Source organism: Salvelinus alpinus, chromosome 30, assembly GCF_045679555.1.
Source record: "Salvelinus alpinus chromosome 30, SLU_Salpinus.1, whole genome shotgun sequence".
NCBI classification, from domain to species: domain Eukaryota; kingdom Metazoa; phylum Chordata; class Actinopteri; order Salmoniformes; family Salmonidae; genus Salvelinus; species Salvelinus alpinus.
Window position 1 is genome coordinate 46,480,168 of NC_092115.1, and position 26,907 is coordinate 46,507,074.

Consider the following 26,907-nt stretch of genomic DNA (forward strand, 5'->3'; position numbering starts at 1 on the left):
TGTGCTTCTACACCTGCATTGCTTGCTGTTTGGGGTTTTAGGCTGGGTTTCTGTACAGCACTTTGACATCAGCTGATGTAAGAAGGGCTTTTATAAATAATTTGATTGATTGATTCACTGTTATAAGCTAATGTTTTTGATGAATTCCTGGGCTTAACTTCCCATGGAAAATTTCCGTAAAGTTTACGACCCTTTGCAGCCCTAGTCCTGGCACCACACTGACAGTTCTGACCTACTCCCTATAGGCTGTCTCATCGTTGTCAGTGATTAGGCCTACCACTGTTGTGTCGTCAGCAAACTTAATGATGGTGTTGGAGTCGTGCTTGGCCACGCAGTCGTGGGTGAACAAGGTGTACAGGAAGGGACTAAGCATCCCCGAGGGGCTCCAGTGTTGAGGATCAGCGTCGCAGATGTTTTTTTATTTATTTAACTAGGCAAGTAAGTTAAGAACAAATTCACAACGGCTACGGAGAGCGTGATCACACAGTCGTCCGGAACAGCTGGTGCTCTCACTCATGCTTCAGTGTTGCTCGCCTCAAAGCGAGCATGAAAGGCATTTAGCTCGTCTGGTAGGCTCGCGTCACTGGGCAGCTAGCGGCTGGGTTTTCCTTTGTAGTCCGTAATAGTTTAAGCCCCGCCACATCCGACGAGCGTCAGCGCCAGTGTAGTAGAATGCTGATGAGAGTACAGAGATACAGTCTACATGTGATAAACAAACCAGGAACAGAGATGCATATCACTGATGCACTGAGCTGAGCATACCTGAAGGAACAGAGAGCGAAATTGCTGGATGGTGAGCTGGATGTAAACTACATCACTCATCAACTTCCTGTTTCAGAAGAGAAACTGCAGCAATTCAAAACAGCAACAGCATAAGATGAAGAGTTAAGACTAGTCACAGAAACAGTTAAAGGATGGCCAGACACGAGAGGGAAAGTTACAAAGAAAATACAGCACTACTGAACTTTCAGAGAGGACTTGACATACTCAGATGGACTGCTGTTCAAAAGTTCAAAACGTGTCGTTCCTCAGATAATGAGAGAAGAAATTATGGAAAAAATCCATGAATAACACACGGGAACCGTAAAATGCAAGGGATGTTTAGTTCTGGCCAGACATGGCTAAACAGATTGGAGATGTTGTGACAAAATGTGAAGTCTGCAACACACATTAAAACAACAACCAAAGAGAGCCGCTCATGTCTCATCCAGTCCCAGAGAGCTTGGGCAAAAGTTGGAGGGGACCTCTTCCATTACGACACAGATTATCTACTATTTGTGGATAACTACTCAAAATACCCAGAAATCTCCGAGCAGTGGGACAGCAAGTAAACATATCATTACTAAAGTCGATCTTCTCAAGGCATGGGGTGCCCGACCTTTTGTGCTCCGACAATAGAAGACAGTTGGTGAGTCAAGAAATGTCATAGTTCTCTACGAGCTGGGAGTTCAATCATGTCACGTCGAGCCCTAGAGTTCTAGTCAAACGGCCAAGCTGAGAGAGCAGTTCAGACTGTAAAGAACCTGTTGAAAAAAGCACAAGACATCAACAGAGACCCTTACATAGCTCTCCTTAAGTACAGAAACACACCCCTGGATGGAGTACGTCTCTCGCCTGCACAACTACTAATGGGAAGAAGGCTGAAGACAAAGATTCTGACATCAAAGAGATTGTTAAAACCAGGACTCTTATCAGCATGTCAGGCGCTGTCTCACAAGCAGACAACCGAGACAAAAACACTACTTTGACCAAGGCACACATAAGCTTCCGGTCATGAAGGAAGGAGAACGAGTCAGGATCAGACAAGACAACAAATGGTAACCAGCAATTCTACTTGGAAAACATGACCAGACAAGGTAATAAATAGTACAAACACCAAACTAGAGAATCTACAGAAGAAACCGGAGACACACTCCGAGAGACAGTCAGAAAGAGAGATTAAAAAAAAGTCTAAATTAAGGGAGATGTCATGTATGTACATGTACTTACCTGGAGTGCCTGAAAGTGGCACTGTTACTAATTACTACATGTGATCGTCTGTACTTGCACTTGACCCATGACATCTGATAAACATTGTTCTTCTACCTGCATCCATTCCTCAGTGTGCTAATATATTACAAAGGTAAAAAGAAAATCCATACACGATAGGGAAAACTAACCTAATCCACTCAAATAAAAATAGTACATTGACAAAAACAAAACAAACTCCCATTTCTTCCTTCAAATCTCCATAGGGCTTGTGACAATACTCCATGCAACTCCTCCGCCAAGAAATATTTCAATCCCAGGAACCGCACCCACAATAACATCTATTTTCCTGGACCTTCTTTCCACCTTGGCAGTGCCATTAATCACCATAGCTATAAAGGCCACAATGTCCACCTTCTTAACCTTTGAAATATCTCGGTCCCGCTGGTGAAAGGCAACCCCTACAGTCTGCAGTGAAGGCTTATGCACCACTATGGCCTCTTCTGGAACACCATTTGAACCCTCAACCCTTTTAACAACCGCTGCATGTGAAATGCTCTGGACAGCCCTGACTTTGGCCACCTCATTCTCCTTCACCCTTGTCAGGCATTCCAAAGCAGTTGCTTCCTGGTTCCCACCACAATTGCAACGTGTCACATTTTCATCCATTTTAAAACATGACATTATCTTTTCCATAACTTGGACATCTTGGCATCAGTGGCGACCCGTCATCCAGGGCGGGTGGGGCAGAGCTCCACATTTGTAGCAAAAATAAATAATTATATTTTTTGGGCTTGCCTGTTTTACATGTTATTTTGGAATTAATACATATCACATATCAGTTTGCAAACAATGTAAAAAAAGATATATAATTCAGTTAATAAAGCTGCATACACACATGGTTTTCTTGAGTAAGGCAGCTCCAAAGTGCAGATGTTTCAGCCTAGCTCAGTGCTTTCTGTGGTGGTGGGGCGAGCCAGCTAAATCTGGAGCGTTACGCCGTGATTGGCTCAGTGTTGTGTCACTCGTGGTGCTGGCGCTTGGCTTGCACGTACAAATTCAGCACACACAACATTCTATGATAGAATTGTGTTATTTGACATGTCAAATTAAAAGCTTATTTAACACGTCAAATAGCGCTATATGACGTGTATCTTTTTTGACACGCAAAGACCTAAACGGTGTTCAATGTGCCTCAACCTAATTAATTTTGCCTACTGTTCTAACTTGGTGGTGCACATATAGCCTATAACCTGTTTTAGAGAAATGTAATCATCGAATATTGTAAGAGCTTCTCATTGTCTGTTTATATTGGGACAGCTTTATGTAGGCCCTAACAGTTTGTGAGCATCGTTTGTCACCGCTATAGTGCAATTAATGTTTAGTCTTGTGGGTTTGCTAGCATGCATCCCAATTGTTTTTTTTGCCCCACCAAGATTCAAATGCTAAAATCGCCACTGCTTGGCATGTGTATGGGTCTGTTTCATTAATCACAATTATTTACTCCAGTTGGGCCCTATGTTCCATTAAGCTCAAAGACAATGCAAAACACACGAATAAAGAAAATAGTCAATGTATTACATTTGGAATGTAAAAACATAATATGCCATATCATTCAATCCTGGCCTGACTGGGAAAACAGTAGTAAAAAGTAATAAAACCATTTTCAGTGTTTATCATCACAGCAACAACAAAAAATCTGCAGTCAGAGACACTTCCCTGCCAAAAAATAACATTTAAATCACTATTCTTCAGTTATAAACAAAATACATGCCATCACACCATACCCTGCTAGATCAATATTCAGGTTGGCAACACCAACTAAATTACAACAAAATGATTTTCCTGATTATAGGGACTCAAAGACGTGTGGGGCTGTAAACATGACGTACACCTTGGGGAGATGGGACAGGGGAGCATAGGAGTTAATCTCAATTATATTTAATTGAATCCTCACATCCTCCCTCCTTGTCTCCTTCTCAAAGCACATGGAGTAAATCTTACATTCCCCACCCTCGGATCTTCTCCAATGCATTTTGCGAAGGAGGCAAGTAGAGGATGCGAGGAATCAAGGAAATACAATTGCCATACACCCCAGGAATTGGACTACTGTGAGGTTATCCGAGAGGAATGAGACTGGCCGACTATCCGTCCTGCTGCTGGATGAAGGGGTTGGGGATGGCTTCCATGCCATCCTGAGGACAGATGAGCACCACGGACGTCCCTCTACAAACCACCAGGCCCAGCTGCCGCGTGTCCTCAGTCAACTTGAACTGGTCGTCAGGATCTGGAAACAACAGAAGGAAGTGACATAACAGGCCAGAGGTCATTGACAGTATGCGCAACTACACCATGAATGACCCAACACAACCTTCTTTATAAAATTGGCAAGTTATGACCTTTTGGTTTCATTGTCAATTTTTTTTTTTTTACTGAGGGGCTACATCACATACGTGTTCCATTTAAGTCTGTGGGCAACAGTCTCGTCACAAACCCAGGAGTGCATTTTTACTTCTGTAGAAGTGATATGAGGTCATACAAGCAAGTCTTAGTTTCTGCTACATACCCCGCAAGTACTCGATGGTGCTGTCCAATACCAGGTTCAACAGGGGGTCAAACCCCTTCAGGACTCCACTGGCTGAGACAAATACATTTGGATTATTATCTTGAATGGAATCAGGGAGAAGAACACTAGAGAAAAGGATGAGGACTGTGGCCAGTCATGGAACAGCATTTCCACACAGGCAAAAGTTTGTCAGTGTTCTGTTGTGAAAGCTGCATGTTTTCACATCGTAATGAAGAGGACTAAGTAAATGTTATCTTCACTTTCTTTTCAATAGCTAGATCAAAAGGTAAAAACTGATTTAGGCCTACCCTCTCGTCCTCCCTGAAACTTCACACGGATTTGTTTATCAATGTACTTTGACAGGTCAAAGATACTCTCTTTCTTCTTCTTCTCTCCTTCCTTGTTTCTGTCCTGGTTTCTGTCCTGAAAGGAAAACATTTAGTATATTTATTTAGCACACTGCTATGATTCAGTCCTGAGTTTGCACCTCACACTAACAAAGATCTCAACCCACTCCCTCTCTCGCTAGTAGTGGTCAGAATACTGTAACTAGACTGAAAGACACCTATTTTCAATTTGTAAGAACTATAGAACAGATAGTGGACGATATATTAGGTGGTTTAGGATAAGTTTATGCAGGGCCGGTTCCAGACATAAGCGACATAAACGGTCGCTTAGGGCCGCAAGGAAGCCCCGACCTAAAAATATATAAATGTATATACACCAGGAGCAATTTAAAAAATGTGGTTGTGCATGATACGTTTCTCTTGTTATGTCAGTCACTGAATTATTTAGCCATGTCAGCTAACATATTTTAGAATGGTAGTTAGTCTTGCAAGCGATTTAAACTTGTAATAATCATCAATGAATACCAACAGGCATGCAAGGCACATGCCCAGGGGCGTGGATCTCAAGGGGGCCATCATTGATTTTGTTGGTCATTCTCAATCAAATATCATATTAACATGGCATAACTCATGACAAAATTTGTAGAATTGCATGGGAATAAGCTGTAAAACTGCAACAACAAAAAAATCTCTGCCCCATGGCAAAAGGAGTAGAATTGCACAAAATGTGTAGAATTGCAGAAAACTTGCTTTAAAACTACAACATTAGCTAGGTTTCCATCCAATTGGCATCAGATTTTTGTGAATATTCTACAAATCGGCATTAAAAACAATATGCACATTTTCCAACACAAATGTGTTTCCATCAAATTGACTTGTTGTAGATAAAAGGCTGTGCATGATGACGTAGTGCACATAAAAATTACATTTGTGGTTAAATTGTACCGAATAAAAACAAAGTTAAATGGGTTTCCATCGCATTTAACTCTACTGATGGTTTTGTCACAAAAAAAAATTGCATTAAATAGCGATTGTGCCCACTCTGGTCTTGGCACGTGCACTCTAGCCAACAACTGGCAGATACAGTACGGGTAGCCTAGTACATGATGACATTATTATGGACATAAGAGTTCAGGGTGGTCCTGGGCTGGTATAGTTACAGATGGTCTGTGGTTGTGAGGCCGGTTGGACGTACTGCCAAATTCTCTAAAACGACGTTGGTGGTCGGCTTATCAAATCAAATTGTATTTGTCACATGCGCCGAATGCAACAGGTGTAGACCTTACCGTGAAATGCTTACTTACAAGACCTTAACCAACAATGCATTTTCAAGAGGGAAAAAAAGAGATAAATTGCTATAAAATAACAATATATTATATATCCAAAGGCTATATACAGGGGATACCGTACAGGTTAATCGAGGTAATTTAGGTAACATGTACATGTAGGTAGGGGTAAAGTGACTATGCATAGAAAATAAACAGCGAGTAGCAGTAGCGTAAAAAAAGGTGGGGGACAATGCAAATAGTACGGGGAGATAAAGTAACATTCAATTCTCTGGCAACAGCTGTTACCAATTGCACACCCTCAAAACATGAGTGACAGTGTCATTGTGGCCTTTTATTGTCCCCAGCACAAGGTGCAGCTGTGTAATGATCATGCTGTTTAATCAGCTTCTTGATAATCCATCCACCTAACAGGTGTGGCATATCTTGGCAAAGGAGAAATGCTCCTTAACAGGCAGTGCTTGACTTGGGTGGGAGCTGTTTGAAGGCTGTACTGACACTTCAAATTTTTGGGGAATTGCATACCGGCTCCTCTATAAAAAAACAAAAATAGCCTATCACTGGCTCCAGATGCACACACCAAGGCAAAAAAGGTTGATCAAAGCGGAATGAATGCGGGATCTTCCTTGAATAGCAATGGAGACTGGGTATTCATTTCTTGATTCCGCTTTGTTCAAGTTTATTTGCCTCTAATCTGTGAATCTGTGTGACACCGTAGCCTTTTCGAGATTGCGCAGATTGAAAATGTGCCAGCCTGAATGGCATGATGCGATGTTCCAAATTGTCAAATGAGGGTTTGTACGGTCACAAAAAGTCATGGAAATTAGTTTCATAATTGCTGTTAAATGTAATTCATGAAAGCACACTTTAAATATGATCAATCAATTAAACAAGTACATATCAGCCAATATCAAAATCAAATCAAATTTTATTAGTCACATACACATGGTTAGCAGATGTTAATGCGAGTGTAGCGAAATGCTTGTGCTTCTAGTTCCGACAATGCAGTAATAACCAACAAGTAATCTAACCTAACAATTCCACAACTACTACCTTATACACACACAAGTGTAAAGGGATAAAGAATATGTACATAAAGATATATGAATGAGTGGTGGTACAGAACGGCATAGGCAAGATGCAGTAGATGGTATAGAGTACGGTATATACATATGAGATGAGTACTGTAGGGTATGTAAACATAAAGTGGCATAGTTTAAAGTGGCTAGTGGTACATGTATTACATAAAGATGGCAAGATGCAGTAGATGATATAGAGTACAGTATATACATATGCGATGGGTAATGTAGGGTATGTAAACATTATATTAAGTGGCATTGTTTAAAGTGGCTAGTGGTACATTTTTACATAATTTCCATCAATTCCCATTTTTAAAGTGGCTGGAGTTGAGTCAGTATGTTGGCAGCGGCCGCTAAATGTTAGTGGTGGCTGTTTAACAGTCTGATGGCCTTGAGATAGAAGCTGTTTTTCAGTCTCTCGGTCCCTGCTTTGATGCACCTGTACTGACCTCGCCTTCTGGATGATAGCGGGGTGAACAGGCAGTGGCTTGGGTGGTTGTTGTCCTTGATGATCTTTATGGCCTTCCTGTGACATCGGGTGGTGTAGGTGTCCTGGAGGGCAGGTAGTTTGCCCCCGGTGGTGCGTTCTGCAGACCTCACTACCCTCTGGAGAGCCTTACGGTTGTGGGCGGAGCAGTTGCCGTACCAGGCGGTGATACAGCCCGACAGGATGCTCTCGATTGTGCATCTGTAGAAGTTTGTGAGTGCTTTTGGTGACAAGCCGAATTTCTTCAGCCTCCTGAGGTTGAAGAGGCGCTGCTGCGCCTTCTTCACAACGCTGTCTGTGTGGGTGGACCAATTCAGTTTGTCCGTGATGTGTACACCGAGGAACTTAAAACTTTCCACCTTCTCCACTACTGACCCGTCGATGTGGATAGGGGGGTGCTCCCTCTGCTGTTTCCTGAAGTCCACAATCATCTCCTTTGTTTTGTTGACGTTGAGTGTGAGGTTATTTTCCTGACACCACACTCCGAGGGCCCTCACCTCCTCCCTGTAGGCCGTCTCGTCGTTGTTGGTAATCAAGCCTACCACTGTAGTGTCATCCGCAAACTTGATGATTGAGTTGGAGGCGTGCATGGCCACGCAGTCGTGGGTGAACAGGGAGTACAGGAGAGGGCTCAGAACGCACCCTTGTGGGGCCCCAGTGTTGAGGATCAGCGGGGTGGAGATGTTGTTACCTACCCTCACCACCTGGGGGCGGCCCGTCAGGAAGTCCAGGACCCAGTTGCACAGGGCGGGGTCGAGACCCAGGGTCTCGAGCTTGATGACGAGTTTGGAGGGTACTATGGTGTTAAATGCTGAGCTGTAATCGATGAACAGCATTCTCACATGGGTATTCCTCTTGTCCAGATGGGTTAGGGCAGTGTGCAGTGTGGTTGCGATTGCGTCGTCTGTGGACCTATTGGGTCGGTAAGCAAATTGGAGTGGGTCTAGGGTGTCCGGTAGGGTGGAGGTGATATGGTCCTTGACTAGTCTCTCAAAGCACTTCATGATGACGGAAGTGAGTGCTACGGGGCGGTAGTCGTTTAGCTCAGTTACCTTAGCTTTCTTGGGAACAGGAACAATGGTGGCCCTCTTGAAGCATGTGGGAACAGCAGACTGGGATAAGGATTGATTGAATATGTCCGTAAACACACCAGCCAGCTGGTCTGCGCATGCTCTGAGGACGCGGCTGGGAATGCCGTCTGGGCCTGCAGCCTTGCGAGGGTTAACACGTTTAAATGTTTTACTCACCTCGGCTGCAGTGAAGGAGAGCCCGCAGGTTTTGGTAGGGGGCCGTGTCAGTGGCACTGTATTGTCCTCAAAGCGGGCAAAAAAGTTGTTTAGCCTGTCTGGGAGCAAGACATCCTGGTCCGCGACGGGGCTGGTTTTCTTTTTGTAATCCGTGATTGACTGTAGACCCTGCCACATACCTCTTGTGTCTGAGCTGTTGAATTGCGACTCGATTTTGTCTCTGTACTGGGACTTAGCCTGTTTGATTGCCTTGCGGAGAGAATAGCTACACTGTTTGTATTCGGTCATGCTTCCGGTCACCTTGCCCTGGTTAAAAGCAGTGGTTCGCGCTTTCAGTTTCACGCGAATGCTGCCGTCAATCCACGGTTTCTGGTTTGGGAATGTTTTAATCGTTGCTGTGGGTACGACATCGTCAATGCACTTCCTAATGAACTCGCTCACCGAATCAGCATATTCGTCAATATTGTTGTTGGACGCAACGCGGAACATATTCCAATCCGCGTGATCGAAGCAGTCTTGAAGCGTGGAATCAGATTGGTCGGACCAGCGTTGAACAGACCTGAGCGCGGGAGCTTGTTGTTTTAGTTTCTGTTTGTAGGCTGGAATCAACAAAATGGAGTCGTGGTCAGCTTTTCCGAAAGGGGGGCGGGGGAGGGCCTTATATGCGTCGCGGAAATTAGTATAACAATGATCTAGGGTTTTTCCAGCCCTGGTAGCACAATCGATATGCTGATAGAATTTAGGGAGTTTTGTTTTTAGATTAGCCTTGTTAAAATCCCCAGCTACGATGAATGCAGCCTCAGGGTGTGTGGTTTCCAGTTTACAAAGAGTCAGATAAAGTTCGTTCAGGGCCATCGATGTGTCTGCTTGGGGGGGAATATATACGGCTGTGATTATGATCGAAGAGAATTCCCTTGGTAGATAATGCGGTCGACATTTTATTGTGAGGAGTTCTAGATCAGGTGAACAGAATGACTTGAGTTCCTGTGTGTTGTTATGATGATCACACCACGTCTCGTTAATCATAAGGCATACCCCCTTCCGCCCCTCTTCTTACCAGAAAGATGTTTGTTTCTGTCGGCGCGATGCATGAAGAAACCAGCTGGCTGCACCGACTCCGTTAGCGTCTCTTGAGTTAGCCATGTTTCCGTGAAGCAGAGCACGTTGCAATCCCTGATGTCTCTCTGGAATGCTACCCGTGCTCGGATTTCATCAACCTTATTGTCAAGAGACTGGACATTGGTGAGTAGTATGCTAGGGAGTGGAGCGCGATGTGCCCGTCTCCGAAGCCTGGCCAGGAGACCGCCTCGTTTGCCCCTTTTACGGCGTCGCACAGGGTCGCCGGCTGGGATCAGATCCATTGTATTGGGTGGAAGGCAAAACACTGGATCCGTTTCGGGAAAGTCATATTCCTGGTAGGAACGATGATGAGTTGACGTTAATCGTATATTCAGTAGTTCCTCCCGACTGTATGTAATGAAACCTAAGATTACCTGGGGTACCGATGTAAGAAATAACACATAAAAAAACAAAATACTGCATATTTTCCAAGGAACGCGAAGCGAGGCGGCCATCTCGTTTCGGCGCCGGATGATATCGGAATGACCCTTCAGTGCAGGTCTATGGTGCTGCGTGTGTGCCAGTGGGCTGTTGCCCGAGAGAGAGAGTGCAACATTTCAGAAGCAGGTATAAAATAACGACAGACTAACTAGATCACCAATTCAAAACATAACTAGTAGCAGTTGTCTCGCTAGGTAACTATAGCTAACTAAGCATTCATTTCGTTGTTGCCTTTCCACCTGCACTGTAGAGCCTAAATACACCTGCACAGTTGGAAAGCTGGGATTCTCCTCTATTAAACATTAGCCATGTCATTGCGACAACGTTAAAAATATTCTAGGAGTAGCCTAATTGACAAATAACTTGCTGTGCATAGATCTCCCCAGAAGCATTAGTATTTCAGCCTTATATATAAACATGCCTAGTTAGATATCTTGCTTTGAAGTAGCCTACTGTATCCATTTGATCCCTGATTTATTGAATGGGGGAATAATTTTATAAAGACAAATGTATTTGGTTGTAATGTTGAAAAAGCCTGCACAAGCAGGAGCTCTCCAGATGGAGGGTTGACCACATGTTAACAACATGTGACTAACAGTGCAGTTCTACGTGAGGGACTAAGTGCCTTGATTAAGGGCACAACCACTGTAGAAGGTGGTATGTCTACATCACACAGAGCAACTTTCCAGTGCCAATAATACTTACTTTTTCATGTAGGCTATAATAATAGTTATGAACATTTGGTTAGAAGTCATGGAAAATTTGTATAAACCGTTAACAGTGAATAATCAGGTCTGTCTAGCATAATGTCATTTGTGAATTTCAGTTAACATAGTCTAATGGACCGATTTGGAAAAAGACAGCTCATGCACTTCTTCCACCCTAAGTCAAACACTGCTAACAGGGATGTAAACAGTTGTGCACAACATTTTAGAAATACGATTTGAGCGCATATAACATTTCTGGGATATTTTATTTCAGCTCATGAAACATGGGACCAACACTTTACATGTTGCGTTAAAATGTTAGTTCAGTATAAAAGCCTCTACCAAATATGCCCTGTTTGGTTTTTGTAGTAGACGGCCCATCATTCTCAGACAACTTGAGTTCATTTGATGATCGTTTTTTTTTATGTCTATACGGAATTTTCTTATGTAGTCTAACGTTGCACGTTTTGCTGAATATATTGTCGTCATCTGCAACGTCCCAACGGGGTTTCAAGAGATGTATTCAAGTGGGTGGATATTTTTTCTTTTGTCGGTTTCATTGACAACACGATGCAATCTAAACAGCACGCTCCCAAATATGTCTACTCTGCCCTCACTTGCTAGTTACCAGAATACTGATGCTAGATTGAAAGAGACACGTATTTCCAATCGCTAAGTAAATAATATACAATAGTCAATAAATAGTTTACGACGATTTAAAAAAAGTTTATGGAAGATATGATTGACTCACCGCCATTTTTAAACTGTTCCAGCCAAGTCTTTCGAACTCCAACCCTTGACCCGGAAGAAGCAAAATAATCAATTTTTAGCTCAGCTGTTTCAAGTTGTTTCTATATACATTAAATCAAATTTAGCCTATTTTTAGACCAATTTTAACTCGTCAATGTATTGTAAACCACAAGTTTAGCTAGTATGCTGACAGAAAACACCTGGATTTTATCGCAATAATTTCATTGGCATCGATGTAAACCAATCAAAATGTATATACCTCGGCGATGGATCAAAATCAACCAATGATAAACGCATTTGTTAATATGGGCGGGAGCTGGCAAAACAGCTGGTGTTGAGCAGTGGGTATCATACAAATTAATGAAAACAAAAATTAGCTTTTTGGTCTTAATTTAAGGCATAAGGTTAGCAGTGTAGTTAAGGTTCGGTTTAAAATCAGATTTTAAGAAGATACTTTTTAGAAATAGGCGGAGTTTAGCCATACTTATGATTTTGTGGCTGTGGTAACTAGGCACGACCGGACCAGAGCAGTGCGGGTAATGGGGAGATAACAATAAGCTAAGCAACATGAAGGTTTCGCTAAACCTGGTTTGGGGAGTTATTCTCATAAAACAGGTGAGATTGGTCTCATGTCTATTCACCCAATATTGTGTGGCCTTAATCTGTAAAACAATCTAAACAGTCAGTACTTGTACTTTTGTCGAGGTGTTAATTAGTGTGCATGCTAACATACCCCAACGATTGAGTACAAATCAAATCACATTTTATTTGTCACATGCGCCGAATACAGCAGGTGTAGACCTTACCGTGAAATGCGTACTTTAAAAAACAACAACAATGCAGTTAAAGAAATAGAGTTTAGAAGATATTTAGTAAATAAACTAAATCAAATCAAAAAGTAACACAAGAAAATTACATAACAATAACGAGGCTATATATAGGGGGTACCGGTACCGAGTCAATGTGCTGGGATACAGGTTAGTCGAGGTACAGTAGGGCGCTGAGAATATTCGTAGCTACACAGGGCTCTTTTTATTGTGTATTTATTTAACCTTTATTTAACTGGCAAGTCAGTTAAGAACAAATTGTTTTTTACAACGAACCCTCCCCAAACCCTGACGATGCTGGGCCAATTGTGCGCTGCCACATGGGAATCCTGATCACGGCCGGTTGTGATACAGCCCGTGATTGAACCCGGGTCTGTAGTGACACCTCTAGCACTGCGATGCAGTGCATTACATGCTGACCACACCGCTCGCATCGCGTGTGCATCAACGAGCGTCTCCGTACCCAGACGCTAAAATAGAACTTGGTTCTATGTGTGACACTTGACATGTGCAAGTCCTGCCTCTCCCATCTCCTCATTGGTTTTTAGGAGCAAATACCCACTTGGGTGATTGAAAGATGAACTGAGGTCCACACTCCAGTCCAGTTGGTAGTGGTAATGCACCTTAAAGTTGGTTGCCAACCGCCATATAAAGCCCAAAGAAGAAGAAGCCAGAAGGAGGAGAGATTACTAAAAACTAACTCAGTTTACCCCTTTATCTGTGGATTAATTGTCAGAGTAGAGGGCCTTGTGCATTTCAGGTAAAATAACAACCACATTTTTATATCCCAGGACAACAGAAAGCTAGCGAGCTAAATTGCCATAAATGTTTAATGCTTTTCGACCTGTCTTCAAATTAATGTAGTTGGTTCAGAGTTTATTTTGATATTTCAACCTGTGTCCTGATCGCGTCTAGTGTGGGTGGACAAAATCAACATGCGCGCGAAGACGCACGCGGGTGGTCTGTTCAGCATGTTAGACCGCTGCGCCACTCAGGGTCTGCTAGACGTCCTCTGTAAATCCTTGTGTGACATGACTTTGATCATTTAAGTATCGCGGTGGTTTAAGATGAATTTCCTAATCGTTTATACACCTCTCATATCGTGTCTGCTGGTATTGTCACTTTGAGAAATATCTAGCTAAGCTTGTGCATAAGAGTAAAGCTAGCTAGCTAACGTTAACTGGTGTTAGAAAGATGCAGTACTGCACCGCACCAACAGTTAACTTTAGTGTGGCCAGTCTTAAAGACAATTTATGCTTGCTCTGGAAATGCGAACCAGAGGCTCCATACGGAGGGTAGGTCCTGAATAAACACAAATTCACTTCCTTGACAACTTCATTCACAACCAGGCTGGGATTAAAAATATAGGACAAAACACACATCACGACAAGAGAGACACCACAACACTACATAAAGAGAGACCTATGGCAACATAGCATGGTAGCAACACCACATGACAACAACATGGCAGCAACACAACATAGTAGCAGCACAAAACATGCTAGACATTATTGGGCACAGACAACAGCACAAAGGCAAGAAGGTAGAGACAACAATACATCACGCGTAGCAGCCACAACTGTCAGTAAGAGTGTCCATGATTGAGTCTTTGAAATAAGAGATGGAGATAAAACAGTCCAGTTGAGTGTTTGTTGCAGCTCGTTCCAGTCGCTAGCTGCAGCAAACTGAAAAGGAGACCAACCCATGGATGTGTGTGCTTTGGGGAGCTTTAACAGAATGTGACTGGCAACACGGTTGTTGTATGTGGAGGATGATGACTGCAGTAGATATCACAGATAGGGGGGAGTGAGGCCTAAGAGTTTTGTAAATAAGCATCAACTAGTGGGTCTTGCGACGGGTTTACAGAGATGACCACTTTACAGAGGAGTGTTTTTTAAATTTAATCATCTTTGAAATGCAAGAGAAAGTTCAATGTATTATTCCAGGTTAGGCTCAATTTAGATTTTGGCCACTAGATGACAGCAGTGTATGTGCAACGTTTTAGACTGATCCAATGAACCATTGCATTTCTGCTCAAAATGTTTTATCAAGACTGCCCAAATGTGCCTAATTGGTTTATTAATACATTTTCACGTTCATAACTGTGCACTCTCCTCAAACAATAGCATGGTATTCTTTCGCTGTAATAGCTACTGTAAATTGGACTGCAGTTAGATTAACAAGAATTTAAGCTTTCTGCCCATATCAGACATGTCTATGTCCTGGGAAATGTTCTTGTTACTTAAAACGTCATGCGACTCACATTAGCGCACGTTAGCTCTTCCATCCCGTGGGGGGAGACACCGATCCCGTAGAGGTTAAAACTATAATTTTGATATCATTTATGGTCAGTCCTTGCATCGTAGCTCTGTCTATGAATTTGAGGGTGGTTACATTTCTCCAGCCCTATCAGCTTTTTACCGAAACAGGGGCGGGGACACGCCTTTGTTATTGTTTCTACTGCTGATTGTCACTTAAGTCCAAGGACCTTGTTATTTTCAGAGGTAGACTGGCTCTGGCAGCCAAAACAGCAAAATACTCCATCTAAACGTGTGTCGATTCTCAATTTAGATACCGTTCTAGAAACATAAAGCCCTTTAATATTACATCAAAATAATTTGTCAAATGCAAAATATACACTTACAGTACAGTGTTATAACCGGCTTCATCACAGTTGCAGCCGACAGTATATTTTTGGTGACAACACGCTTCTGGCGGCCTTCTTCCGTTACACAGGTGTTCGGAGCATGCTAGAGAGCTAATTAGGACAGGTAGTCCCTCTGTCTTCCGTAAACGTGCTCTAACATGGAGATATGGCTGTGTGGGAACACTAACCCTGTAAAAGTGTGAGTCAATTTAACCTGTAGTTTAAAAAAAATGATTTCTTGCTTATATGAAAGATACGGTCCTTATGCTTACTGCAAGCGATGCGTGTTTAATGTTCAGATCAGTGGGGGCTACTGAGGGGAGGACGGCTCATAATAATGTCTTGAATGGAGTCAATGGAATGGTATCCTACACATCAAAGACGTGGTTTCCATGTGGTTGATACCACTCCTTTGACTCCATTCCAGCCGTTATTATGAGCCGTCCTCCCCTCAGCAGCCTCCACTGGTTCTGATTGAGTGTCGGGGCTCGGTCTGAACATTACACCTTCGTCCAACGACTCTTACGTGTAATGTAATGGAACTGAGAGTCATTATCAAGGTCAAGGCCAGTCTATGAAACATCTTCAGTTCTTCTGACCACTGTCACCGTCTGTTAATAATCTTCATTCTCTTATGCAAGGTTGTCGGGGAATACGGCATGGCCCATTTCAGAAACAAAGGCCAGAGCAAAGGAAAAGATTACTGCATCTTCTTCAACTCCCAGTGGGCTCGTCTACCTCAGCACCTCAACAAAGCAGTACGTGGTGGAGTAACCTAACTTCTCGAGAGATGTCGGACAAACATTTGTGTGTGTTTGTGCTCTATGCTGGATACTCTCGAAACACAGCCGCCCTGACAAGTTGAAACATTGCGAGCAGCCCACATTGTTAACCTATCCTTTGTCTCCAGTCCCGTCTCCAGATCTATGACCTGACACCGTCAGTCCTGTGTTCCTCATCGGACGTCCCGGAGGGGGGCTTCCCCAATCGTATCCCCATGGTAATGAGGGGGAACTGCACTTTCTACGAGAAGGTCCGCCTGGCCCAGCTCAACGGAGCTAAAGGCCTGCTCATCATCAGCAAAGACAGACTGGTAAGAGGTGAATCGTTCTTCAAAGACGGGCTGGTAAGAGTCATCCAATGGTGTATTGGAGGGTAAAACCAAATTTGTGTTCACCCACCTTTTGCAGAAAAAAAGGCATTGAAAGTATAGGGAGCGCAACTTTACTTACTGCGAATGGCAATCAGCATTTACAACTACATTACTGGTCATATCATTCAGCAAAGACCGGCTGGTAAGAGTCAACTCATTTAGCAAAGACAAGCTGGTAAGAGACTACTCATATCATAGACAGGCTGGCATGAATCAACTCATATCATTCAGAAAAGACAGGCTAGTAAGAGTCAAACTATATCATTCAGCAAGTCCTATCATGTTAGCCTGTGGTTCCATACTTGTCTATGTTCTTTAGCGATCTCTCCTGTTTCCTTTGATCTTCACTACTGCAGTTCTAATAGGCTTGGAAGGAGAGAAGCAGGATAAGAGCATTGGAACACACCTTAGTATTCAGGTTATACAGTCACCACAAATTATTGGCACCCTTGATAAAGATGAGCAAAAAATACTATAAATAAATTATATAAATACACTGTGCTATATTGTATGAAAAATTATACAATTGCTTTGAGAAATAGATTTTGTTTAAGAAGTAATATATGTTTTCTCAAAGGTGTGTCAAAATTATTGGCACCCCTAAAGATTCTTAGAAATTAAATCAAACAAAATGAAATCTGCAATAACATTCTACTTAAAAAAATAAGAATAATGTCAGTTTGTACTGTATTGTGGCCTTCCATGTCTTCCCGTTTCACTGGGGGTCTAAAAATTTGGTAACACGCATGTACAACGTGTTATCCATCACCATGAGAAAAGGCAAAGAAAAGACAAATGGTTGTTCGCCTTCATAAATCAGGCATTAGGTACAACAAAAATTGCTAGAAAAATGAACACTTACCACTATTAGGGCAACAATTAAGAAGTTTAAAACCACTGGAACAGTGGTCAACTTGCCTGGTATTGGACGCAAGTGTCCCCATGCACAGTGAAGAAGATGGTTTGGGAGTCAAAGAAAAATCTAAGAGCCAAAGTTGGAAAATTACAGATCTTGGTATCTTCGGGTCACTAAGTCTCAAAACCACATACACCAGTGGTGGGTTTGGCGTCAAAATAAGTATGCAGAAAATATCCTCATACCTACTGGTACCTACCTATATGGTGGTGGATCTTTTGATGTTATGCGGCTGATTTGCTTCCACTGGTCCTGGGGCCCTTGGTAGAGTTCCTGATGCCGTTGACCTGAACAAGTACCAGGATATTTTAGCCAAAAACCTGTCTGATTCTGCCAGGAGGCTGAAACTTGTGGATCAATAACCCCAAGTACACTTCAAAATTCACAATGAAATGGTTAATTGACCACAAAATCCACATTTTGCATTGGCCATCTGTCTCCTGACTCGAACCTGATTTTAGAAATCTGTGGTTTAAATGGAAGAGGGCGGTCCATAAGTGCAGACTGAAGGATATCAAGGATCTGGAAATATTATGTTTGGAGGAATGGTCTAAGATCCTTCCCAATGTGTTCTCCAAATTCATGAAATATTTTTGAAAAATATGCCGGAGTATTAAAAACAGGGCTGCCAATAATTTTGACACCTATTTTCTGGTTGTTTTACTTGTTAAACAAAAATATTTCTCTGAGCAATTGCATTAGTTTAACATAATATAATTTTAGCATACAATATAGCACAGTATTTGTATTATTTATTTTATACAGACTTTTTTGCTTTGTCAAGGGTGCCAATTATTTTGGAGGTGACTGTAGGACATCGTGTGTATCTGTCCTAGTAGCCTACTTGGTGTATGAATAATAGATTGAATATAGATTTTTCCAAAAGGCTTTTGGTTCTGTACAGTATTTGCTCATTTATTTTTCCTGATAAGACCCCACCGGCAGGAAACAAGACTCAGTATGAGAAGATTGACATCCCTGTGGCGCTGCTCAGCTACACTGACATGCTGGACATCAGTAAGGTGAGAGGGGAGACCAACCAATATTAGCCTAGGTACCAGCCATCATGCTTGTTTGGCATGACAAGGAGTGGAATGATGGCACAAACAGATCTGGGACCAGGCTACATCAACACTGTTCAGCAAGGCACAATGTGGGATTGTGCAATGTTCCGTAAAGCATATATCTTATAGATCAGAGATTTCTCTAACATGTAGAGAACGCATTGAGGATAAGGTACCAGGTCAGTTCTATTTATGACATGTTTTATCTGCCGCCGTTGGCATGTTGCATCCTCCTGTATGTGACTCTGTTCAAACAAACGTAATGTTTGACAATTAACTTGACTAACAAATATCAATAAATTGACCCAAATGCCATGTTCCTGTCCCCTGCAGACGTTTGGACCGGGCCAAGAGGTGGCCATGTACGCCCCGAGCGAGCCGTTCCTGGACTACAACATGGTCGTCATCTTCCTCATGGCTGTGGGGACAGTGGCCATCGGAGGATACTGGGCCGGCAGCAAGGACATCAAGAAGTAAGACCGGTAGTAGTCCAGTAGTAGTAGTAGTAGTAGCAGTAAGGACAACAACAAGTGAGACATGTGGTAGTAGTATCAGCAAGGACATCAAGAAGTGTGGCAGATATGTACAGTATGGACACCTACTCATTCAAGGGTTTTTCTTTATTTGTACTATTTTTACATTGTAGAATAATAGTGAAGACATCAACACTATGACATAACACATATGGAATCATGTAGTACCCCAAAAAAGTGTATATTTTAGATGTTAGATTCTTCAAAGTAGCCACCCTTTGCCTTGATGACAGCTTGGCATTCTCTCAACCAGTTTCACCTGGAATACTTTTCCAACAATCTTGAAGGAGTTCCCAGATATGCTGAGCACATGTTGGCTGCTTTTCCTTTACTCTGCAGTCCAACTCATCCAAAACCATCTCAATTGGGTTGATGTCGGGGGACTGTTGAGGCCAGGTCATCTGATGCAGCACTCCATCACTCTCCTTCTTGGTCAAATAGCCCTTACACCGCCTGGAGGTGTGTTGGGTCATTGTCCTGTTGAAAAACAAATGATAGTCCCACTAAGCGCAAACCAGATGGATGGTGTATCGCTGCAGAATGCTGTGGTAGCCATGGTAGTTAAGTGTGCCTTGAATTCTAAATAAATAGCGCTTGATGTTTTTTTGCGACTGCACTTGAAGAAACGTTCAAAGTTATTGACGTTTTCTGGATTGACTGACCTTTATGTCTTAAAGTAATGATGGACTGTCGTTTCTTTTTGCTTATTTGAGCTGTTCTTCCCATAATGGCAAGAACACCCCTACCTTGTCACAACACAACTGTTTGGCTCAAACGCAATAAGAAGGAAAGAAATTCCACAAATTAACTTTTAAGAAGGCACACCTGTTAATTAAAATGCATTCCAGGTGACTACCTCATGAAGCTTGTTGAGAGAAAGCCAAGAGTGTACAAAGCTGTCATCAAGGCAAAGGGTGGCTACTTTGAAGAATCTCAAATATATTTTATATTTTGATTTGTTTAGCAATTTCTTTCGTTACTACATGATTGCATATGTCTTATTTCAAAGTTTTGATGTCTTCACTTCTACAATGTAAAAAGGAAGAAAAACCCTTGAATGAGTAGGTGTCCACATTTTTTTGACTAGTACTGTGTGTGTGTGTGTGTACAGTTGAAGTCCGAAGTTTACATACACTTAGGTTGGAGTCATTAAAACTCGTTTTTCAACCACTACAAACATTTCTTGTTAACAAACTATAGTTAAGACATCTACTTTGTGCATGACACAAGTCATTTTTCCAACAGTTGTTTACAGACAGATTATTTCACTTATAATTCACTGTATCACAATTCCAGTGGGTCAGAAGTTTACATGCACTGAGTTGACTGTGCTTTTAAACAGCTTGGAAAATTCCAGAAAATGATGTCATTGCATTAAAAGCTTCTGATAGGCTAATTGTCATCATTTGAATCAATTAGAGGTGTACCCATGGATGTATTTCAAGGCCTACCTTCAAACTCAGTGCCTCTTTGCTTGACATCATGGGAAAATCAAAAGAAATCAGACAAGACCTCAGAAAATAAATTGTAGACCTCCACAAGTCTGGTTCATCCTTGGGAGCAATTTCCAAATGCCTGAAGGTACCACGTTCATCTGTACAAACAATAGTACACAAGTATAAACACCATGGGACCATGCAGCCGTCATACCGCTCAGGAAAGAGGCGCGTTCTGTCTCCTAGAGATGAACGTACTTTGGTGCGAAAAGTGAAAATCAATCCCAGAACAACAGCAAAGGACCTTGTGAAGATGCTGGAGGAAACGGGTACAAACGTATCTATATCCACAGTAAAACGAGTCCTATATCGACATAACCTGAAAGGCTGCTCAGCAAGGAAGAAGCCACTGCTCCAAAACCACCATAAAAAAGCCAGACTACGGTTTGCAACTGCACATGGGGACAAAGATTGTACATTTTGGAGAAATGTCCTCTCGTCTGATGAAACAAAAATAGAACTGTTTGGCCATAATGACCATCGTTATGTTTGGAGGGAAAAGGGGGATGCTTGCAAGCCGAAGAACACCATCCCAAACGTGAAGCAGGGGGGTGGCAGCATCATGTTGTGGGAGTGCTTTGCTGCAGGAGGGACTGGTGCACTTCACAAAATAGATGGCATCATGAGGTAGGAAAATTATGTAGATATATTGAAGCAACATCTCAAGACATCATTCAGGAAGTTAAAGCTTGGTCGCAAATGGGTCTTCCAAATGGACAATGACCCCAAGCATACTTCCAAAGTTGTGGCAAAATGGCTTAACGACAACAAAGTCAAGGTATTGGAGTGGCCATCACAAAGCCCTGACCTCAATCCCATAGAAAATGTGTGGGCAGAACTGAAAAGGCGTGTGCGAGCAAGGAGGCCTACAAACCTGACTGTTACACCAGCACTGTCAGGAGGAATGGGCCAAAATTCACCCAACTTATTGTGGGAAGCTTGTGGAAGGCTACCTGAAACGTTTGACCCAAGTTAAACAATTTAAAGGCAATGCTACCAAATACTAATTGAGTGTATGTAAACTTCTGACCCACTGGGAATGTGATGAAAGAAATAAAAGCTGAAATAAATCATTCTCTACTATTATTCTGACATTTTACATTCTTAAAATAAAGTGGTGATGCTAACTGACCTAAGACAGGGAATCTTTACTAGGATTAAATTTTAGGAATTGTGAAACTGAGTTTAAATGTATTTGGCTAAGGTGTATGTAAACTTCCGACTTCAACTGTATATATAGATAAATAGTTTCTAATTTTCAGAGTACAAACTCATCGGACACTATGAAAGCTTTAAACCAAGTTTTTCTGCCCAGAGGTTCAATACAGCTGCATTAGACAAAGACATGGTTTCACCCGTGGTAGTATACATACCCAACTTTTGGTGGAGTCTCTTCCTTATCACTACACATTGCATCCTTATTGCTAGGCAGGGAGCTGAGTGAAATGGGCCTTAAACAGTTCCTCCCCTTATCAGGACTTCCACATGTGACCATTTTCCCTGCACTCAGCCTCTCCCCAGCTTCATTATGGCACCCCTCATGTCTCTTTTATAACTGATGATTAATAATAGTTCAAGCTCAGAAACCAAACATAAATGTATGAATGAATGATATTAACGAGTCACATGTTTTTTTGTTTTTTGGATAGGAAAGAGGTAGAGAGAAATAGAGGAGAGGGTGTGCGCTGAAATGGCATTGGGCCAGATTCAAATCAATGCTGCAGCAGTATATGTGATCTGGAGGCAGCAGCGTAGACCGCTATACCACCCTAAGCCACTCCAACAGACAGTTGTGGAAAGCAGTGTGCTCTGAGACTACAAGACCACGGTTTAATTATCAAGGGTTATCATTTGGGATGTAATGATTCACCGATACGCATCAGTCCCTGATTCAAATGTTTAAGGTACAAGTGCATCGGACCGTGCACCTGCACCGCGCACCTGTCAGAAAATAGATTAAAAAGCTACAAATTGCCGATTTGCTAAAATGTTTAGCAATTTTTTGGGGGTTTGTTAAGTTTTTAAATATTTTTTTTACCCCTTTCTCTCCCCAATTTTGTGGTATCCAATTGGTAGTTAGTCTTGTCTCATCGCTGCAACTCCCGTATGGACTCGGGAGAGGCGAAGGTCGAGAGCCGTGTATCCTCCGAAACACAACCCAACCAAGGCGCACTGCTTCTTGACACTACCCCTTTAACCCGGAAGGCAGCTGCACCAATGTGTCGGAGGAAACTCCGTACACCTAGCGACCGTGTCAGCGTGCACTGCACGCGGTCCGCCTCAGGAGTCGCTAGTGTGCGACGGGACAAGGACATCCCTCCCCTAACCCGGACGACGCTGGGCCAATTGTGCGCCGCCCCATGAGTCTCTCGGTCGCGGCCGGCTGCGACAGAGCCTAGACTCGAACCCAGAATCTCTGGCCTTAGACCACTGCACCACTCGGGAGGCCCCGCTCATCTTTTGTGACAACTGATGCATCCTCTCTTTAAGTGTCGAACTGCATGTAACTGGGTTGACAGTCATTAATCTACAAGTCATTTTGCATGCCGGATAACCCCATGCAATATCAGTAGCCTTGTCAAACAGCTTCCCTCGCAGACCGAGGTAGTCGGGCCGGTTCATGATCTTGCACATCTGTGCTGCACTTTCAGCATTCAAATGCTAAAATGGCTTGCGTGATATTAGGCTTTATTAGTTGAGTGACAACATATGTGATTTGCTAGGTTATTGTGATCTATGCGTGGTTTTAAAATGGTGTTTTACTGGTATAAAAGTAAGCTTCTGAAGACAACTCATCTGGCTATACCTGCTGAACAGTGCTTACAATATATTTTATTTTGATCAGGTTCACCATCAGCAATGGTTTTGGTAGTTATGCTTTAAACAATCAGTGCATTTGGTCATTTGTAGATGAACAGGGTAAAGTTGATAATTTCATAACGAGGACGGCAATCGCGTTTGCGAGGCGCACTGCATGGCCGACGCGAAAAGTCAAAACCATTCGATTTTGAGATGGGATGGAATCCAAATTTGCAGCAGATTTTAATTTAAATCAAATCAAATTTTATTAGTCACATGCGCCGAATACAACCGGTGTAGACCTTACAGTGAAATGCTTACTTACAAGCCCCTAACCGACAGTGCAGTTCCAAATAATACGGATAAGAATAAGAGATTAAAGAGGAGCAGTAAAAAAAATAACAATATATACAGGGGGAGTGCCGGTACAGAGTCGATGTGTGGGATCACTGGTTAGTTGAGGTAGTATGTACATGTAGGTAGAGTAAATTAAAGTGACTATGCATAGATGACAACAGAGAGTGGCAGTGGTGTGGAGAGGGGGGCAATGTGAATAGTCTGGGTAGCCATTTGACTAGATGTTCAGGAGTCTTATGGTTTGGGGGTAGAAGCTGTTTAGAAGCCTCTTGGACCTAGACTTGACGCTCCGGTACCGCTTGCCATGTGGTAGCAGAGAGAACAGTCTTTGACTAGGGTGGCTGGAGTCTTCGACAATTTTCAGGGTCTTCCTCTGACACCGCCTGGTATAGAGGTCCTGGATGGCAGAAAGCTTGGCCCCAGTGAAGTACTGGGCCGTTCGCACTATCCTCTGTAGTGTCTTGCGGTTGGAGGCCGAGCAGTTGCCATACCAGGCAGTGATGCTCTCGATGATGCAGCTGTAGAACCTTTTGAGGATCTGAGGAGCCATGCCAAATCTTTTCAGTCTCCTGAAGGGGAATAGGTTTTGTCGTGCCCGCTTCACGACTGTCATGGAGTGCTTGGACCATGTTAGTTTGTTGGTGATGTGGACGCCAAGGAACTTGAAGCTCTCAACCTGCTCCACTGCAGCCCCGTCGACGAGAATGGGGGCTTGCTCGGTCCTCTTTTTCCTGTAGTCCATAATCATCTCCTTTGTCTTGATCACGTTGAGGGAGAGGTTGTTGTCCTGGCACCACACTGATCTCGTCCCTATAGGCTGTCTCGTTATTTGTCGGTGATCAGGCCTACCAATGTTGTGTCATCGGCAAATTTAATGATGGTGTTGGAGTTGTGCCTAGCCGTGCAGTCATGAGTGAACAGGGAGTACAGGAGGGGGCTGAGCATACACCCCTGAGGGGCCACTGTGTTGAGGATCAGCGTGGCAGATGTGTTGTTACCTACCCTTACCACCTGGGGGCGGCCCGTCAGGAAGTCCATGATCCAGTTGCAGAGGGAGGTGTTTAGTCTCAGGGTCCTTAGCTTATTGATGAGCTTTGAGGGCACTATGGTGTTGCACGCTGAGCTGTAGTCATTGAAAAGCATTCTCACATAGGTGTTCCTTTTGTCCAGGTGGGAAAGGGCAGTGTGGAGTGCAATAGAGACTGCATCATCTGTGGATCTGTTGGGGCGGTATGCAAATTGGAGTGGGTCTAGGGTTTCTGGGATGATGGTGTTGATGTGAGCCATAACCAGCCTTTCAAAGCACTTCATGGCTACAAACGTGAGTGCTACGGGTCAGTAGTCATTTAGGCAGGTTACCTTAGTGTTCTTGGGCACAGGCACTATAGTGGTCAGCTTAAAACATGTTGGTATTACAGACTCGAACAGGGAGAGGTTGAAAATGTGAGTGAAGACACTTGCTAGTTGGTCAGCGCATGCTCGCAGTCCACGTCCTGGTAACCCGTCTGGCCCTGCGGCCTTGTGAATGTTGACCTGTCTAAAGGTCTTACTCACATGGGCTGCGGAGAGCGTAATCATACAGTTTTCCGGTACAGTTGGTGCGCTCATGCATGTTTCAGTGTTATTTGCCTCGAAGCGAGCGTAGAAGTAGTTTAGCTCGTCCGGTAGGCTCATGTCACTGGGCAGCTCTCGGCTGTGCTTCCCTTTGTAGTCTGTAATGGTTTGCAGGCCCTGCCACATCCGACGAGCGTCGGAGCCGGTGTACGACTCGATCTTAGTCCTGTTTTGAAGCTTTTCCTGTTTGATGGTTCGTCGGAGGGCATAGCGGGATTTCTTATACGCTTCCGGGTCCTGCTCCTTGAAAGCGGCAGCTCTAGCCTTTAGCTCAGTGCGGATGCTGCCTGTAATCCATGGTTTCTGGTTGGGGTATGTACGTACGGTCACTGTTTGGACAACGTCAATTGTGTACTTATTGATGAAGCCAATGACTGATGTGGTGTACTCCTCAATTCCATTGGAGGAATCACGGAACACATTCCAGTCTGTGCTAGCAAAACAGTCCTTTAGCTTACCATCTGCTTCATCTGACCACATTTTTTATTGATCTAGTCACTGGTGCTTCCTGCTTTCATTTTTGCTTGTAAGCAGAAATCAGGAGGATAGAATAGTTGTCAGATTTGCCAAATTGAGGGCGAGGGAGAGCTTTGTACGCGTGTGTGGAGTAAAGGTGGTCTGGAGTTATTTTCTCTCTGGTTGCACATTTAACATGTTGATAGATATTAGGTTAAACTGATTTCAGTTTCCCCTGCATTAAAGTCCCTGGCTACTAGGAGCGCCGCTTCTGGGTGAGCGTTTTCTTGTTTGCTTATGGCGGAATACAGCTCATTCAATGCTGTCTTGGTGCCAGCCTCTGATTGTGGTATGTAAACAGCTACAAAGAATATAGATTAGAACTCTCTCGGTAGGTAATGTTGTCTGCAGCTTATCTCTACCTCAGGCGAGCAATGGATCGAGACTTCCTTAGATATCGTGCACCAGCTGTTGTTTACAAAAATACATAGACCGCCTCCCCTTGTCTTAACAGACGCCACTGTTATATCCTGCCGGTACATCATATAACCAGCCAGCTGTATGTTGATATTGTCGTCGTTCAGCCACGACTCCGTGAAGCATAGGATGTTAGTTTTTAATGTCCCTTTGGCAGTTTAATCTTCCCAATAACTCGTCCATTTTATTGTCCAAAGATTGCATGTTTGCGAGCAGAATTGAGGGGAGTGGGGGTTTATCCAATCGCTGCCTACTCCTCAGAAGGCAGCCCGCCATCCGGCCTCTCTTTCTCCGCCTCTTCACGCAGATCACTGGGGTCAGGCCTGTTCCTGAGGGAGCCGTATATCCTCGGGCTCGTCAGTCGTGAAAGAAGAAAAAGGATTCCGCTAGTTCGTGGTGAGTAATCGCAGTCCTGATGTCTAGAAGTTATTTTCGAGAGACAGCGGCAACATTATGTACAAAAATAGTAAAGAAGTTACAAACAATGCAGATAAACGAACAAAAAAAAACACAATCGGTTGGGGGCATGTAAAACGTCTGCCTTCTGCTCCGGCGCCATTTTAATTTAGAA

General features: G+C 43.2%; 2 protein-coding genes across 6 annotated transcripts in view; one reads left to right on the forward strand and one right to left on the reverse strand.

Annotated features, from left to right (window-relative positions):
• Nucleotides 1-3,525: 3,525 nt before the first annotated feature.
• On the reverse strand, nucleotides 3,526-12,226 carry LOC139559679 (U6 snRNA-associated Sm-like protein LSm7). Its single transcript, XM_071375884.1, has 4 exons — nucleotides 11,999-12,226; nucleotides 4,843-4,957; nucleotides 4,535-4,606; nucleotides 3,526-4,255 (listed from the first exon to the last, which is right to left on the reverse strand). Exons 1-4 carry the CDS (start codon nucleotides 12,002-12,004, stop codon nucleotides 4,113-4,115), a joined length of 336 nt encoding a protein of 111 aa, XP_071231985.1. The 5' UTR covers nucleotides 12,005-12,226; the 3' UTR covers nucleotides 3,526-4,112.
• Nucleotides 12,227-12,379: 153 nt separating this feature from the next.
• Nucleotides 12,380-26,907, forward strand: part of sppl2 (signal peptide peptidase-like 2) — a 48,064-nt gene continuing 33,536 nt past the window's right edge. For 3 of the 5 annotated variants that reach the window (XM_071376793.1, XM_071376796.1, XM_071376797.1), the window contains exons 1-5: nucleotides 12,381-12,612; nucleotides 16,113-16,229; nucleotides 16,382-16,564; nucleotides 18,473-18,562; nucleotides 18,938-19,077. In XM_071376793.1, the coding sequence (XP_071232894.1) occupies nucleotides 12,565-12,612; nucleotides 16,113-16,229; nucleotides 16,382-16,564; nucleotides 18,473-18,562; nucleotides 18,938-19,077 (578 nt within the window). In that variant the 5' untranslated portion in view covers nucleotides 12,381-12,564. Of the gene's footprint in view, nucleotides 12,613-16,112; nucleotides 16,230-16,381; nucleotides 16,565-18,472; nucleotides 18,563-18,937; nucleotides 19,078-26,907 lie in introns of all 5 variants that reach the window. The other 2 variants (XR_011671890.1, XM_071376794.1) reach the window with 2 other exon arrangements.

Bases quoted from the DNA above. Each gene is read 5' to 3' on its own strand.
- LOC139559679 (XM_071375884.1), bottom strand. The intron at 4,607-4,842 runs GTAGGCCTAAAT...TATTTGTCTCAG, and splicing joins GTTTCAGGGAGGACGAGAGG to CCAGTGGAGTCCTGAAGGGG. The intron at 4,256-4,534 runs GTATGTAGCAGA...TGTTGTTTCCAG, and splicing joins CACCATCGAGTACTTGCGGG to ATCCTGACGACCAGTTCAAG.